We start from the raw sequence: 18,731 nt of genomic DNA, 5'->3' as shown, positions 1-18,731 counted from the left end.
CACCCAACCTTGATTCCTATTCTTCCTCATTCTGGGGTTCCTAATTCCTACTGTTGTGTCTGCCCCTTCTCTCCAGCTGTAGAAATCATACCTGTCATTCAAGAGCCAGCACAAATTTACCTTCTTCAGAGAAAATTTTAAAATCTTGCAACTGGCAATCTAGGGAGCACCCTGGTATAGTGGAAATAGGTTGGATTTTGAAGTCCCTATCAGTTATCTGTTGCATAACAAACTACCCCAAAACTTGGTGGCTTAAAACAGGAAACATTTCACTTTTCATAGTTCTGTGGGTTGGCTGGACTGCTCCTCTGCTAGTTTCTCCTGGATTTATTTATGTGGCTGCATTTAGCTGGTAGGTCAGCTGGAGGGTGAGCATGGGTAGGAAAGCTGGTCTTTCTTCCCTTCATGTTGTCTTTCATTCTCAAGGAGGCCCAATGAGGCTTCTTCACATGTAGTGTCAGGACAGCATTCCAAGAGAGTAGCCCCAATGCAAAAATACTCACCCATCTTCTTTGTCCCACATTTACTGACATCCAGCTGACCAGGCAAGTCAGCTAATCAACTCAGAATTAATCAAGGAGGAGACGTGACATGGATGTGACGAAGTGTGATTCAGTCACATGGCTAAGCCCAGAGTCAGTGTGGAAAGGACAACACAGGAGCATGGAAACCAAGTGGTGTGATTCACATGAAGTCATCTGTAACCAATTTCAACAGATTTCCAGCTCTGTATTACTGTATGCCTTTGGGAAAGTCATTTAACAGTGTGCAACGATTTTCTCACCTATAAAAAGGAGTTAGTAATACCTACCATAGGATGGTTATGAAATTTAAGTATTTTAATAATTGTTTGGGCTTTTATGATTTTAAGATAATGGTTTTGTCATTGTAGAAAATGTACAAAGTATAGAAAAGTATAAGAAAAGAAATATTTTGGGGCACCTAGGTGTCTCAGTTGGTCAGCATCTGTCTTCAGCTGGGGTCATGATCACGGAGTCCTAGGATCCCAGGGTCATGGGATCCTGGGGTCCTGGGATCGAGCCCCAAGTCAGGCTCTCTGCTCAGCTGAGAGCCTACTTCTCCCTCTCCGTCTGCCCCTCCCCCTATAACCCCCTCTAGTGCTCTTTCTCTCTTTCTCTCTTCTCTCTCTCAAATAAGTATGTAAAATCTTAAAAAAAGGGAAAAGAAAAGAAACATTTCTTGACATCCCATCTGAGACAGTACTATACTATAAACTTCTCCAGGGCCTTCTCTGTTTTATTCACTACTGTAGGTATATATCTTGGTTTTTATTCTGATATGTAAGGTCTTTGAAGAAAGAGACCACATTTTATTCACCTTCAAATCCCATAGCTTTGGATTAGAATTTAAAAAGATAACATATGAAAGTGTTTAACTTAATGCCTGACAAGGTTTATGGTCCCCCTTAAACTGGAGTTTCTTTAGGTATTAGAAGGGAATTTCAGAAATCCTAAAATTGTGGAGATGGGAAGGGTATGCTGGTAGCAGAGTATCTAAATGGAACTGTAGAGGGTCGCCCCACTAGCAGCTTCTCTCTGGGAGTCCTGTTTATTCATGAGAGGGAGGGTGAGGAATGTTCTAGGGAAGGAACATGTCAAGATCTGCTTATAGATCTAAAACTGCTCAGTGGAGAGGCCTCTATTAAAAACTTCATTAAGGGGTGCCTGGGTGGCTCAGCGGGTTAAAGCCTCTGCCTTCGGCTCAGGTCATGATCCCAGGGTCCTGGGATCGAGCCCCACATCAGGCTCTCCGTTCAGCGGGGAGCCTGCTTCCCCCCTTCTCTCTCTGCCTGTCTCTCTGCCTACTTGTGATCTCTGTCTGTCAAATAAATAAAATCTTTTAAAAAAATTAAAAAATTAAAAAAATTAAAACTTCATTAAAAAGGAATAGTCTCAAAAAAAAAAGAGGGAGAGGGACTAGTCACTGAAATAGTTTGCTGTTGAGCACTGAAGTCTGCCATTACTGATATGGTGGTATTCTTGACACTCAGCCAAGTCTCACCTTCATATTTCAGTCAAAGAAGTTTGGCAGAGATCACAGAACTTATCCATACTGCTCTCCTCGTGCATCGTGGCATAGTAAATTTAAATGAGCTGCAATCTTCTGATGGACCACTGAAAGACATGCAATTTGGAAATAAAATAGCTATCCTGAGTGGAGACTTTCTTCTAGCAAATGCCTGCAATGGACTAGCGTTGCTACAGAACACCAAGGTAATGGCGGGCAGGTTACTCGTGCCTGGATGACTTTCAGGTGTGGAGGTCTGTGCACCCCGCTGCCCCAGCTCCCCACATGGAGATGCTCAGTAAAATTGTAATGATGGTGGTGGCAGTGTCAACACCTGTAAAGCTGATAAATGCGAGCAAAGAATTTTGAAATTAATTTTTTTTCTGGTTATAATGATTTGTTCATTATAGAATACTGTTAAATAGTTAACACAGAGAATATATATATAAACAGATACTACCTATATTACCTCACTATCCAGAGATAATCACTGTTATTAATATTGTGATGTATTTCCTTTCAAGCTTTTTGCTTGCTTACTCCTACCTTATATATGTGAATTTTTTGTAACATAGGTGAGAACTTACATTTATAAGAACTTACATGTATAATCCTGCCCGTTTTTTCCTACTTCATATTATGATGTGTGTATTTTCCCATGTTACTAACATTTTTCACAAACTTGTTAATGGTTGCATAATATTCAGTTATTTAGATATAATATTTATTTAGCAAATGTCTCATTTTAAGAACTTAAGTGGCTTCTAATTTTTTATTGTCATAAACAGATCTGCAGTAAACATCTTTACACAGTAGTATCCCTCCTTCCAGATTATTTTCTTCAGTTAAGTACCTAAAAGTGGCTCAGAAGGTTTAGACATTTTTAGCATTCTTGATACATACTGCCAAGCTTCTCTCTAGAAAGATTGTAGAGTTAATCCTTGTATATGAATTTGAGTTAGATTTAGTTATAAAATAACAGTGGCCGAAACAAGGTAGGGTTTATTCTTTCTCACGTAAAAACATCCAGGACTAAGCAGTGTAGTCTTGGATTGATTCTCCGAAGTCAGGAGCAAAGGCATTTTCTGTCTTACTGCTCTGCCATCCCTATCTTGCTCTGTAGTTTTGGCCCCGGATAGCTGCCATCATGTTCTCCCTCCAGTCAATACGAAGGGAGGAGGAGGAAGACAGAGAAAAGCAGATCTCCTTCACCTGAAGGTCAAGAGAGGGTACATCCTCATTTGCTAAGGAGAGTCTCAGTGTAAGTCCACTGTCCCAGAATTCCAAATGACTTAACATTTGTCCTGGGTTTTCTTCTTTTAACAGAGAACAGTTACTAATAACTACATTAGGAAGAGCCAGGATGGGTTTCATAGATGTCTACATTATACTTCCAACCTCTGCCTCAGCTTTTGTCTAGTGTGGCTAGTAGAATGGGAGACCCATGTACAGTGGAGAATGTTTTCATGTAGATGTTAAATCTGGAGGACAACCAGAAGTAATTCATCTCTTTTCCCAACCCTTTCATATACCTCCCAATCAAGAACAGAACACGGGGCAGTTGCTCATAGAAGAAAGTGCAGTGAATGTCTAGATTAACTGTTAACTTCTTCCTGTATCGGGTGTAGAAGTATTTGACATTGCTGCCCCAGCTGGCCACTTGATGTATCTTCCAAATGTCCTACGGCCTACAAGAGTCACCAAGCTACCAGGTACAAGTCCCAAAGTGCAGTGGGACTTTGGGGCATCGGTGAAGTACCTGTGGGAAATCGAAACTGATCGGAGAGGGTAGCAAGTAGACTGAGCATGTTGGCTTGTGTAATATAAACCTATAATTATTTGTTTGGCAGCATTTTATTTTCGCAGTAAACCCTTTTGGCAGCAATAAGCTAAAACTATATATTTCATTTTTTAAAGTGCTGAGAACGTTGATGAGGAATGTGTAATTTGCACAGAATGTTGGCATTTACTATCCACTGCAGAGGCCATTCTGGTATCACTAACCACATGAAAACAGGAAGCATCAAATCTGCTGAAAAAATAAGCCTAACTTGTAGACAAATGCCTGTTTTTCCAGATTAATTTCACTCATTCTCGACTACAGGTTTTTAATGTGTACATAGGAAAAGGTAAGCAATCACTTTATATTTGTTGGCTCCCTTGGCAGAAGAAAAATGCTACAAACAGTTATATAATTACAGTGTTAGTTGAGTGCTAGCCTGGTACTTAAAGTATTAAATCATTTTAGTTAATTCAAAAAAATGTTTCATTTTTTCCATCCACTCATGGGACCAAGGTAAAGCTTTTGGAAGTACACTCTATCAAAGATAAAGCCATTACGAATGAGTTTGGAAAATCAGTTTAAAGTACAACATGGGGGGGCGCCTGGGGGGCTCAGTGGGTTAAAGCCTCTGCCTTCAGCTCAGGTCATGATCTCAGGGTCCTGGGATCGAGTCCTGCATTGGGCTCTCTGCTCGGCAGGGAGCCTGCTTCCTCCTCTCTCACTGCCTACCTCTCTGCCTACTTGTGATCTCTGTCTGTCAAATAAATTTTTTAAAAATCTTCAAAAAAATAAAATAAAAAATAGAGTACAACATGGAAGGGGTGCTTAGCTGACTTAGTCAGTAGAGCATCCGACTCATGATCACGGGGTCATAAGTTTAAGCCCCACTCTGGGTATAGAGATAACTTAAATAAATAAGGTTCTACATAGGAGAGAACAATATTAGTTTATTTTTTTTTAAGATTTTATTTATTTGTTAGAGAGAGCGTGAGCACAGGCAGACAGAGTGGTAGGCAGAGGCAGAGGGAGAAGAAGGCTCCCCGCCAAGCAAGGAGCCCGATGTGGGACTTGATCCCAGGACACTGGGATCATGACCCGAGCCGAAGGCAGCTGCTCAACCAACTGAGCCACCCAGGCGTCCCACAATATTAGTTTATAATAATAATACACGTACACATGTTGGTGAGGCACACACAGTGTTGTGGTAAAAACAATGTCCTTACTACACTGCGAAACTATGGAGTAGTTGGAATTCACTATGATGTACCCATAATTCCTAATCGCATCTAAACAAGTGTTAACATTCTATTAATTGAAATAGAAGGTATTATTATAATAATTTACAAGTATCTTTAATGTTCAAGTCTTCAAACTCTAAGATTTTGAGGATTTTGGTGTTGAGTACAAAAATACAGCACCACAGTATGTACCTTCTGTCTCTATTGCCTACCATTAATCAGATTTTCAAAATCTTTATACCCGGGGCACCTGGGTGGCTCAGTGGGTTAAGCCGCTGCCTTCGGCTCAGGTCATGGTCTCAGGTTCCTGGGATCGAGTCCCGCATCAGGCTCTCTGCTCAGCAGGGAGCCTGCTTCCCTCTCTCTCTCTCTGCCTGCCTCTCTGTCTACTTGTGATCTCTCTCTCTGTCAAATAAATAAATAAATAAATCTTTTTAAAAAAAAATCTTTATACCCAACAACGGTATTAACTTTGTTATACATGAGTCATAAGATTTTGGTGACATCTTGCTCAAAATCCATTAGAAATGTTAAAGTCTTCAACAAATAGAACACATAGGGGCGCCTGGGTGGCTCAGTGGGTTAAGCTTCTGCCTTCGGCTCAGGTCATGGTCTCAGGGTCCTGGGATCGAGCCCCGCATCGGGCTCTCTGCTCAGCGGGGAGCCTGCTTCCCTTCCTCTCTCTCTCTGCCTGCCTCTCTGCCTACTTGTGATCTCTCTCTGTCAAATAAATAAATAAAATCTTAAAAAAAAAAAAAAAAAACAAATAGAACACATAGTGAACGTTTTAGGGAATTACAGTGAAAACAATGAATGAAAATTCCACTGGAATTTTTCCTTACAAAAGCAAGGGAGGAACAGAACAAAATAAATAGTAAGATCTCAAATGCTACCCAAGATTAAAATTTACAATTCTATAATTGTGCTTTGGAATATCTCACCTTGCAAGAAGAATATTTTGGTATGGCTGCTATTTTGAATAAATTACACACACACGAGTAAAATGAAATTGACAAGGCCTAGATTTTGTAGCATCTAATTTTAGCAAAAACATTCAGAAGAATCATAGAGGCAATTTATTTGACAAGCTTTGTCTTATAAAAATATTGGTCAAAGGGGACGCCTGGGTGGCTCAGTTGGTTGGACGACTGCCTTCGGCTCAGGTCATGATCCCGGAGTCCCAGGATCAAGTCCCGCATTGGGCTCCCAGCTCCATGGGGAGTCTGCTTCTCCCTCTGACCTTCTCCTCGCTCATGCTCTCTCTCACTGTCTCTCTCTCAAATAAATAAATAAAATCTTTAAAAAAAAAAAAATTGGTCAAAGAAAGGTACTCTGAAGGAAGCAAAAAGACAGTACCTTGAAAATATTTGGGCTGGAATAGTTACACTTTACAATATTTTCAAAATTAGAATTGAGTTTTTCTTCCATTTAGCAGATTTGCTCAGAGCTTACCAAGTAACTCAGAATCTGTAGAATGAGCATTTTCTCAATTAAAAATATTATGATCTACCAATAAGAATCAGTTGAAGTTATCAATAATTTCAAATTAGTCATAAGATGCCCTGTAAAGAATATTGCTGGCAGTTTTATTCTTAAATTACATATATATATGTACATATATATATATATATTTTTTAATTTTTTCCATTCATTAGAGAGAGAGAGCATAAGCAGAGAGGAGAGAGAGAAGCAGTCTCCCTACAAGCAGGGAGCTCAAGAAGGGGCTTGATCCCAGGACCCTGAGATCATGACCTGAGCCAAAGGCAGACACTCAACCAACGGAGCCACCCAGGCACCCCAAAATGCTGTATTTTTCAAAGCACATTCTTCAGGGGCACCTGGCTGGCTTGGTCAGTAAAGCATGTGACTCTTATCTCTGGGTTGTTGGTTGAATCCCCATGTTGGGTGTAGAGATTACTTAAAACCTTTTTAAAAATAAAATAAAAGCACATTCTTCAGAGAAATGCCAGTTACATAATATTAGGGACAGATATGGCTAAGAAATGAGTTAAAGTATATAAGTAGATACGAAGAATAATTATTCTAGGGGTGCCTGGGTGGCTCATTCATTAAGCGTCTGCCTTCAGCTCAGGTCATGATCCCAGGGTCCTGGAATCGAGCCCCGCATCAGGCTCCCTGCTCAGTGGGAAGCCTGCTTCTCCCTCTCCCACCCCCGCATCTTGTGTTCCCTCTCTCACTGTGTCTCCCTCTGTCAAATAAATAAAATCTTAAGAAAAAAAAAAAAGAATTATTCTACTGGCTGTTTTTTAATATTCAAATAATCAATATAAAGTTCTTTTTTGTTTTAATGTACATGGATATATGTTTTTCTTTCTTTTTAAATTTCATTTTTGAAAATGGTTTTTGAATAGAACTTAAGTCCACCAACAGAGTAAAGTTAATTGTTAATAAATACATGCTTCAAAAAGGTTAAATTTTTTTTTTTTTAGCACTCCCTTTTATTCTCAAGTGTCCCAGTTTGGATGATAAACTATACAGTATCACCTCTTTAAAGACATTTCTCAGAAGTCACTTAGGATGGTTCTGCTTACCAACTGGCCAGAATTTAATTATATGGCCACACCTACTTATAAGGGAGACTAGGAAATATAAACTTTCTTGTGGGTAGCCATGTGCCCAGACAAAAGTCTCAAAGATACAGATAACAGATACGAGGAGACAAAGAGCATTCTGCCTTATCTCCCCATCACACTTTTGGCTAGCACATATTTTCATGAGACGGACTTGCTGATTTGTAGGGGAAAAATGGTATGGTACCTTTAATATATAGTTTATATTCACATGGAAAGGAAGCCAGAGTAAGAAATGAATTGATTATATAAAATGGAATAATAGAGCATCTCAAATCTCCCTCTAGAGATTTATTACCATTTGGGTATTCTTTTTATTTTTATTTACCTTCAAATTGCTCTATTTTCTATGTGTATAGTCTACTTTGGTGCATCTCACTAAATCCTCTCCTTTACTGGAATTCATATGTTAGTGGAAGGATGACAGGTCCATTGCCTTTGAGAGCCCCTCTCTGACGGCAGCATCCATCTTTCCTCTTGACCTATACCTGCTGTGTTCTGTGATGAACTTTAGGTCTTGGGAAAGGAGGAGACCTCAGAAGGTACAGGCCTGGTATAGTTTCTGGGTGCCTGGCACTGGCCACTCGTAGGTTAGACCCACCTACCTAAGAAGAAGAGCTAGTCAGGATTTGGTAACTAGATCCACATTTCAGTAATTAGCTGACAGCCTGGCCCCACTTTAAAACGAGACTTACTGCCTTTCGACAAATTTCTGTTTTCTCTAATCATTAGTTTTAACATACTTTAAGCTATTCTGATGAAATCTTACATAAGGTTAAGAAGACGGTATTTCATACAAATATAATCATACTGTAACGACATAAACAAGTATTTGCACTAGCAAACTCACTTTATGGGAATGATGTTTAATGTGTTCCTTTTTCTTAGCTAGCTTGCATCATTCACACATCTTTCTTTCAGTGCAGTTCAAGTTCAGAGAAAATGGAAGCTTTACTCCCATCAAAATCAATTCTGTTTCATAGTTTGTGAAACACTCTTGGTGTTTTGCATTCAGAAGCATCACTATAAATGTTCCAGAGTCTAAGACCTCCACCATCTGCTCCACTAGGCACTGGATTTCAGTGGCAGTATTTGATTCAAAAAAAAAAAGAAAACCAAAAAAAACCCCCCACACACACACACACAAAATAAAAACAGCATATCCAAACAACAGTTCAGCCCGAAGCTTCTCCTTGAAATAAGAATGATCAGGGGCGCCTGGGTGGCTCAGTGGGTTAAGCCGCTGCCTTCGGCTCAGGTCATGATCTCAGGGTCCTGGGATCGAGTCCCGCATCGGGCTCTCTGCTCAGCAGGGAGCCTGCTTTCCTCTCTCTTTCTCTCTGCCTGCCTCTCTGTCTACTTGTGATCTCTCTCTGTCAAATAAATAAATAAAATCTTTAAAAAAAAAAAAAGAAAAAGAAATAAGAATGATCAGGCATTTTCCTTCCCCTTCAGTGAGCCCTAATACCTTCATGGTCTCTGTACCGGTTTGCACTTTTAGATTTTCATTTTATTGACCTTTTTGGTGAGGAATTTCTTTTTCCTTTTTAGACCATGGTATATTGTGTTTTTTTTTTGTTTGTTTTGTTTTTGCTTTTTGAAGATTTTATTTATTTATTTGACGGAGAGAGAAATCACAAGTACACAGAGAGGCAGGCAGAGAGGGGGAAGCAGGCTCCCTGCTGAGCAGAGAACCCAATGTGGGGCTCGATCCCAGGACCCGGGGATCATGACCTGAGCCGAAGGCAGAGGCTTAACCCACTGAGACACCCAGGCACCCCGGTATATTGTTTTTTAAATGTGATAATTGTGTGTTGAATTGAAGCCTTCCTTCTATGCAACCATTCTGTTCATTCAAAAAAAAAAAAAGGGATCTTTTTGTTCCTTGTTCTTCAAAATTTGAAGAAAATTTTGAAGGCTCTATGAAGGTCCATTTCAAAAGATACTTCACTGGATCAGTTCTTGTGAAACACCTTGAGCACCGTGTCCAGGGGTCTATAATTGGTCTCTACAAATCTAGACTCCTAGTACCTCTCTTTTAATCATACTACATGGTTTCCAAACCATGTGAACAGTAGTTTAAACTGAGGAGATTATAAGGGGTAACTCAAGTTCTTGAAAGTCAAGAATTCTCTTGATAAAGCAAATCTTCTGTACTCAGAACGAATTCCTTTCATTTAAATACTTGACAGCTTATTTTTTTAAGGAAAATAGTTATACCTCAGAAGAAGACTAATTTTATTAAATGAGTTCCCAGAAGCTTAAGTTGATTAAGGATAATACTAATCAATAAACATTTTTTAGGCGGAGGAGGAGATAGTGATAAATATTTATTTGGGGCAGTATTAAATTTTTTCAAGTTCTACACGTGGTGAATGCCTTAGTAAAGTTAGATTTCTATTTAATGATGTTTTAATTTTCTCTTACAAGAAAGAAACATTGTTGATAGATGAATGGGTAAAGAAGTTGTGGTATATATACCATGTGCTATATATTTATGGGTGTGTGGAGTGAAATCTTACCATTTGGGACAACATGGATGGACCTAGACGGTATTATACCAAGTGAAATAAGTCAGACTCAGAAAGACAAATGTCATATAATCTCATTTATATGTGGAATCTAAAAAGCAAAACAAATGAACAACAGAACAGAAACACTCATAGGTACGAAAAACAAAGGAGTGGGGTTTGCGCGGACAAAATAGGTAAAGGGAATTAAGGGGTAAAAACTTACAGTTATAAAATCAATAAGTCATGGGGATGTAATATACAGCCTAAGGAACATAATAATATTGTAATAACTTTGTATGGTGAAGGATAGTAACTAGACTTATTGTAGAGCTCATTCTGTACTGTATCAAAATACCGCATCAGGGGCACCTGGGTAGCGCGGTCAGTTAAGTGTCAGACTCTTGGTTTCAGCTCAGGTCACGATCTCAGGGTTGTGAGATCGAGCCCCATGTCCAACTCTGCATTCAGCACGGAGTCTGCTGAAAGATTCCCTCTGTCCTCCACTCTGCCTGCCACTCCCTCTGCTTGTGTGCTCTCTCTCTTTCTCTCTCTGGCAAATAAATAAATAAAATCTTTGAAAAAAAACAAAAAAGATTCTCTCTCTCCCTCTCTCTCTGCCCCTTCCCCATTCTCTCTCTTTCTTTTTCTAAAATAAATCTTTTTTTTTAATTGCATTACTGTAATGTACACTTAAAACTAATAGGCTATTGTATGTCAATTGTACTTTTCTTTAAAAATGAAAAGAAAAATTTGTCAGTAATACCAGTGAAAAGAGAGGGGCACCTGGGTGGCTCAGTCTGTGTGGTGTGTCAACCTTTAGCTCCGGTCATGATCCCAGGGTCCTAGGATTCAGCCCTGCATCAGGCTCCCTGCTCAGCGGGGAGCCTACTTCTCCCTCTCCCTCTGCTGCTCCCCTATAGTTTGTGCTCTCTCACTCTTGCTCTCTCTCAAATAAATAAATAAATAAATAAAATCTTTAAAAAAAAAAAAAGGCAATGAAAAGAGAGATCACAGCAGTGAGGGAGCAGACAGAACTTAATACAGAATTTCTGTGTATAGTATATCAGTCTTTTCACAGTGACAGCTTTTTTTGAGGGTCTGTATTTAACTTGGTAATTAAAGTTAGCGTATTTGTAGCAACTTTAATTTTCTATGACTTATTCATTCTACCAATTTTCCATTTTCTTGTGCTACTGGGTTTTTTGGGTTGTTTTTTTTTAGATTATTTATTTATTTAGTTAGTTGACAGAGATCACAAGTAGGCAGAGAGGCAGTCAGCGAGGGAGAGGGGGAATGCTACTGGATTCTTGTCTGAATTTCTGCATTATGTGTTTATCTCTGTACTTCTCCTGGGGCAGAGAGGAAGAACAAGCGTTCTGCAATCATAAGAAATTCAGAGCTGTTTTATAATTGCCAAGGGTAAAATTAGCAAAGTCAATTATTCTCCCTTTGGCTTTTCCCTGAAGATATTAGGGGTCTTCAAGGTAATTGCCGTAGGTAACACTTAGATTTTTAAATATCTCTAAGTATAGAAATTGGTATATTAATCCTCTGGTAATTGTCTTCTTATTATAGCTGTTGTCACATAAGTGTGAATTAACAACATTTTGAATTCAAGAGTGAGTTTAAAAATTAGTATTTTGAGTTTTCGTTCATTTTCAGTTATGGAAGCCAAGAACAGCTTTTTGTTCTTGTACTTCACGATCCACAAACTCTAGGCTTTGAGACCTCAGAACGCCCCTTTTTAAACCATAAATTCCCGGACTCCATTGGAATAAGTTGCTCTCTGTTGTGTTCATGTAGACTTATCACTGAATCCTGGAATGATGGGGCCATACCAGAGTCTAGAATTTTAGTGTCTGAGCATCAAGCTACCAGACATGCTGAATAATTGGGGAAAAAACATGAAATGGAAAAGCACTCTAATTTAAAAATCTGGCTGACCATTAGAAGCTTTTTTCAGGTCCCTGTTTATTTTGTAGACTGGATCTGTAGTTTAGGATTAAGCCACAGTACAAATAAGGCTGTGTGGATTACTACTTGTCATCTTTTTTTTTAAGTCTTTCATTTTACATCTATAGTGATAACCCTAGTATTTAAAAAATTGAACTCACCATGGGTTTTTTTTTTCTTTCCTATTTTTTTTAGTCATTTTCATTTAATGGACCTTTAACTATACATCAGGTGGGAGAATGTGAGTTAGCCCTGGTTTTGTTTGAGCACCCCAGAATATTATCATGATGTCATTCCTGGGGACTGTTCTATTAAGCATTAGTGATTTATATTTCTAAATAACCAGGGGCACAGATGTACTCCTTACATAACTGATGTATTTCCTTATGTTAACTTTGTTTTCCTAAAGGCATAAATATGTTGTTTACAAGGAAGATTTTTGTTTGTATAAATAATGTTCAATTTATGCATATAAATCTCTTCCTTTTACACCATCTATATATTTTAATAAAGAGACTGCTATTGGTTACTTGATGTTTATATTATTTGTTGTATTAATTCTACTTTCAAATTCATGTTAAAAAGTGAAATGTGGAGCACCAGGGTGGCTCAGTCGGTTAAGCTCTTGATTTGGCTCACGTCATGACCACAAGGTTGTGATATTGAGCCCTGCATTGGGCTCCATGCTGGGTGCGGAGCTTATAAAGATGCTCTTCTCCTCCCCCTCTTTTTCCCTCTGCCCCCATCCCCGCCCCAACTCATGCACATGTACTGTCTCTCTTAAAAAAAAAAAAAAAAAGTGAAACCTAGGGGTTTCAGTTGGTAGAGTGTGTCACTCTTGTTCTTGTAGTCATGAGTTCAAGCCCCACATTGGGTATGGAGCCTACCTTAAAAAAAAAAGTGAAACCTAGAAACATGTTGTATATCGTAGGAAATTTGAGTTTTTCTTTGTCATATTCATTTAAAATAGATGTTATGACCTTGTGTGAAATTACTGTTTTATTTGTTGAAATTATTGGTTAATATCTTTTAGCCTCTTTGGTCTCACACTCAAAATTAATGTTCTTTTTCTACATATAACCCACTCAAGTATTGGTTTTCAGGACTAGAGTAAATGTGTGCAGAAGGTAATTGGGTGTCATATGTTGTAACAATAAAGGCAACTATCTCCCTATCAGTTAAAGAAGCCAGAATGCTATGACAAAATTATAATTTCAGAATCCCCCAGTTTTTTCCAGTTTATCATTTATTAACATAGCTATTAAACAGACACTATATCCATTCTGAGCCACTTCCTTGATCTTTAAAGCAAAAGTGATAAATGATTGGTGTTTGAGAAGTGTACTAGAAACAAGAAGACAAATATTATGCTCTTTTAAAATTTATGATCTCATTAAAAACTTGACCTTTGCCCTTTAGGTGCCATAAAACAATGGAATGAAGTGTCTTTTTGCCATAAGGTCAAATGCCGTCATGCAAAATGGACACTTCTCTGAATGTCTGTCCACCCGAAAGTTGATGACCCAGAAGGGAATTTCTTCCATCTGCCTGGCATTCAAAGAAGCCCATTTTAAAAAGTCTGTGTTCTACAAAAAAAATCTGTTCTCTAAAATGGGTAGAGTTGAAGCCCATACCCTGGTTGGCCATGAGAGGTAGAAATACATTGGTATGGCACTTTCATAGTATACTTAATCACTTCAATTTTGTCAATCCCTTTTTCTACTTTCCAGAAATAAAATTAATCAGAAGCCAGCTTTTTTTTTTTTCCTCTCCATTTTCACTGGCATAAGAGAAAAAAATCTCCTTTTCAGCTTGAGTTATTCAGTACTCTTCCTTTTGCCTTTCTAATGATTTTACTCAAGGAACTTCCAGAGGTAGGAGTTAACAAAAGTACTGGGTAGATGAACAGCTGATCCCTTCCCCTCCATTGTCAGCTGCCTGACCTCACATCTCTTCACTTGTCCTTCCTTTATCCCATAGATTTGTCCTCAGTGCCTCTTTCTTTGTCTCTTATTGTTCCCAAATCAGTTAATTTCATCTCAGGCAATCCTCAGAGCGTATACACATACTCTTCAACCCTTTTCTTCCTGTTTTTTCATTCTTTATCTTCTTACCTGTTATTTCAGAAAAATTGTTATCCATCCTTTTGCCTTCTCTGTGCTCCTTTCGAAGGAAAAACCAGCCAAGAAACTTTACTGAGGAGTTGACAAACATCAGAGTGAAGCTTGGAATGGTCTTTTGTTAAGAATAAGGAAAGTTAAAAAAAAAAAAAAGAAAGAAAGAATAAGGAAAATTATATAATTAGAAATGAAGTGGATATGAGAAAGAACCAGTGTCTCTACCCTCATTTTCTTATTAAACCAAATTTCCCTATAACTGTCAATGTTTAAAGACCATTTAAAAAAATATTTCCTGTTTAGTTTTGTTTTCCTGTTTTGTTTAATTGCAAGTCTTATAAGATTGTGGTTTTCTATTTGATTTTCAATTATAAGTATATGGCATTTCTAATGTTATGGGCTGCCCTGAGAACCTACCCACCATTTATAACCTCGAATGTTAGGAAAATGAGGTATGAGCGCCAAACAACTGACTTACAGATAAAATTCCAAAATGGTATGTTTATAATCTGGTGAATGGTTCTATAAGATTGATACCAAATTTGAACCCCATAAGCAAAAGAACAGGTAAGAGCATCCCAAAGGATCCATGTGACTGCTTATCATTAGTAGCCACGTATAGCTTAGTTGTGTTGATATAATTTTGGTTTTAGCATTTCCATCATTTTCCTGGCTCCTCAGAGTTGTAAATACTCATGGAAAAAATTCACTCTAAGCCACAGTTGGCTTATGGGGCCTTAACCCAGGAGCAAATTTTATTTATTTAGCAATAGTGATTGGGGAAGAGCCCTTTCCTGGCAGCTAATGACCTACTGGAGGACTCATGTGCCCAAGGCAAAGCTGAAGGCCATTAGCCCAACAGGCCATTAACTGACAAATGCCTGACCCTGAGGTCATTTCTGATACTGTAAACTATGAACACATTAAAGTGGGTTTGTTGGAAAGTATGGCTGTCCCAAGAAAGTTTCTTTTTAAACATTTTGGAAAATTCATTGTTTGTTTTTATTCATGTGGCTTAATTGTCTTTGTTCTGGGGCCATTTTCACTGTGCACAGCAAGTCCAATAAACACCAAAACTATGCTCTGTGGCCATCTTTGATATTTAAAGGACAGTTTTCCTGATTAGAATATCAGATTAACTATATCATTCCTAAGGAGCTCCAGCTTTCACTTCTGTGTGAAACTTATGTTTTCATGATGTGTTGAGCTGTGTAGCCCTTATCTATTTTATAGTTCTCAGAGAGGACCTATAAAGCCACATAAGTGGAAAGAACTCCAAAGTAGAAGTCTATGGACCTAGTTTCTATCATTTGTTGTTGTTGTTTTTAATTGGCCAGTTAACATTGGACAGTTCATTTTATCTCTCAGGTTTTAATTGAGAACATTCATCTTTTTCTCTAGACTGTTTATCTAATGTCTTTCTTTCTTTCTTTTTTTTTTTTTTAAAGTAAACTCCATGCCTAACATGGGACTTAAACTTAAGACCCTGAGATCAAGGGTTACATGCTCTACCGACTGAGCCAGCCAGGCATGCACCTCTAATGTCTTAATATTCCATTTTACAAGTGAAATTAGAAACTTCATGATGTAGGCTATCCATTAAAATTAGTACAAAACATTTAAAAAAATTTTTTTAATAATTTAAAAAATATTATTAACAATTTACATTTGTGAATGCCTACTAAGTAGTAGACACTGTAAGTGCTCTGTGTGTATTAACTAACTTAATCTCTCCTGAGGCATGGGAGAGAGTTAAGTAATTTCCTAGAGGAAATGGTAGAGCTGCTGTCTAATTTTAAAGGCAATATGGCTCCAAAATCCTCATGCTTAAATAAAGTAGAAAACAAGCACACCAACTAAGAACAATGATACTTCTTTTTGCCAGCAATTTTGCAGTTACCAATATTGGAATTTATAATATTTTAAACAATTAATAGTTTTTAAATATTGGAATAAATATTTCAGTACAAACATCAATAGAAACTTTAAGAAACATTTTAGAGGAATAACTAGTAAGCAAAGACAACTTATTTTCTTAGTTTACTCATCTGTATAACAAAGGCATTATTCCATCTCCTATATCTTTACTGATGACAATATTCTACAAATCTGAGTGTTGTAGGAAAGAGTCTAAGCATGCATATATATATATATCCAGATCCAGAAAATGTCATGAAATAGGAAGAAAAACAAAGGAATCGAGAAAAAGTTGTTTATAAACTCAGAGATGTAATAGAGAATTGAAAATATTTTATAAATGTCTAAGACCTAGAGATATATATGCACATTTCAGCCATCTAAAACAATACCCCAAATTAGTGAACTCACCTTTAAGGCCGGTTTGTCCTGGGAAACTGGTATGACTTCATTCAAGTTCAAACTTTAAAAGTCATAAGGGGATATGCAAACAAATTTCTGGAAATAGTGATTAAACGGAGTGATAGTTGTGCAAATTTATTTTGTAATAGTTATGATTTATACAACTGATTCACATATTGGAAAAACTATTGGTAATGCAATAAAATTTTTTGTGTTTGTTGTGTTAAGCCATAAGAAGGTCAAATGCCATCATGCACAATGGACAGTTCTCTGAGTGTCCACCAGGAAGTTGATGACCGGTAGGGAATTTCTCCCATCTGCCAGTTTAAAATACCAGTTTAAAAGCCAATTATATCACCTATTTTCAGTCTTCATGTTAATTATATCAACCAAAAAAAAACCAAAAAAAACAAAAACAATTGTATCTCTGCAGATTGGAGAATTTCTAATCCAAGGGTACCATACAGCCAGTCTAAAGTTTCTACTACATGATTTTTTTGAAGGAGAAGGGAAAAAAAAGTATTAACTAATTTTCTAGAAGGCAGTACCAGTAGAGCCAGTTATTTTTAGAATTCCATTGATTCACAGATTTTGAAGAGCTGCAAAGGTATTTGGAAGAAATACAATTACAGTTTTAGACAAGATGCGTGGATTTTAATGCACATGAGTCATGCTTTTATTTCTGTGGTTGCCTTTTAAGTGCAAACCTTGGGATGTCTCTAAATTACAAACATCTGTCTTTTAATGTAGCCCAGTTTGAAGGGAACTAATTGAACTAAAAATTGAACTATGTTATCCAAAAGACATGATATCCCAGGAATTTGCAAGATATATGTATGAATCTTAAAAAAATCCTGGGATTTTTAACTCTGGCCAAATGTGGTTTAGTTTTTTTCATTTATCTAGTAAGATCAAAGCTAAAAGTCAATATTAGTGATGTATATAAATCAAGATGGAAATATGTCCTAACACTATATCCCATAGTACCCGAGAATGATTCTGTTTTAACCTAACTTCTGCCTCTGTTTCAGTTCCATATTTAAGTGTTTTTGAAATAAAGTGATAAAGAAATTAACACCTTTATATATATTAATTTTGTTTCAGAATTAACAGTGTGTAAACTGCCTGTCAAAAATTTGGGGACCTTGGGTGCAGTTAAGATGGCTAACCAAGGTAGGAGCTATACATGACATATCAGCATAATATAAGGTAATATTTCAAAGTACCAATCACATGCTGTTTATTGGTGGGTAGTGAAATCACTTTAGCAAATCATTATCAGCACTTTTTTTTTTAATGAAACACAGTAGAAAATAGAGGGATAATGAAATTTTTGTTTATGAAAATGTTCACTCATTTTTTATACATATGCATGCGTGCATGTACAGTGTCATAATATAAAATATAGTTCCTCTGTGGCTGCAACCTTAAAATCTCGAAAGTTCATAGTATTAGTCCGTGTTCTAGCCAGCAGCATCCTTTCAGCTGAGTGAAATCATGTACCACGATTCTGGTGTGCTAAAGTTTTCACATCATGAACTTGTGTTTCTCAAAGGTGGGATTAACTGTTAAGTAAGATCACACTTGGAAAATATCACTTAACATCACTGAGAGTGGCATCAAAGGAAGAAGCAATGAAAGCAAAATGGAGGTTATCAGCCACATGGGGGAAAAGAGAGCACATCACTGAAATAGCAGACATAATTCTCTCTGAGAACTTGTCAGAACAATGTGTAATGGTGCCGCTAAGTGTGGAACATCCTGAGTACAATAAACTTCATATACAGAAATTCCTGTGTTGGAGATAATGAAAAATAAAGCAATTAAACTGTTGTCTGATGTTACAGTTACTTTCTTTTATGACTAAGCATTCAGTTCCCAGCAACTGTGTACAGTTTTTGTAGTAATGCAAAATATTTAACATAACCAACTTTTTTTTTTGCCCACTGGAAAGCATCTCTTTTTCCTTTATTTCTCATGAAAAGTTTCATTTTGGTGTAAGCATTTTAAATTAAAAACTTTTTCAGGGGGGCGCCTGGGTGGCTCAGTGGGTTAAAGCCTCTGCTTTCGGCTCAGGTCATGATCTCAGGGTCCTGGGATCGAGCCCCGCATCAGGCTCTCTGCTCAGCGGGAAGCCTGCTTCCTCCTCTCTCTGCCTGCCTCTCTGCCTACTCGTGATTTCTCTCTGT

The 18,731-nt window shown here is 37.6% G+C and overlaps 1 protein-coding gene across 1 annotated transcript in view; it reads left to right on the top strand.

The window, feature by feature from the left end:
- The window catches only part of PDSS2 (decaprenyl diphosphate synthase subunit 2), a 259,040-nt gene that overhangs the window by 148,380 nt on the left and 91,929 nt on the right, over nt 1-18,731 (top strand). The window contains exon 3 of the mRNA XM_032858248.1: nt 2,036-2,234. Within this exon, the coding sequence (XP_032714139.1) occupies nt 2,036-2,234 (199 nt within the window). The remainder of the gene's footprint in view (nt 1-2,035; nt 2,235-18,731) is intronic.

This window comes from Lontra canadensis, unplaced genomic scaffold, assembly GCF_010015895.1.
Source record: "Lontra canadensis isolate GAN:19392208 unplaced genomic scaffold, GSC_riverotter_1.0 scaffold14, whole genome shotgun sequence".
NCBI lineage: Eukaryota > Metazoa > Chordata > Mammalia > Carnivora > Mustelidae > Lontra > Lontra canadensis.
This window is presented reverse-complemented; position numbering and strand designations above follow the sequence as displayed.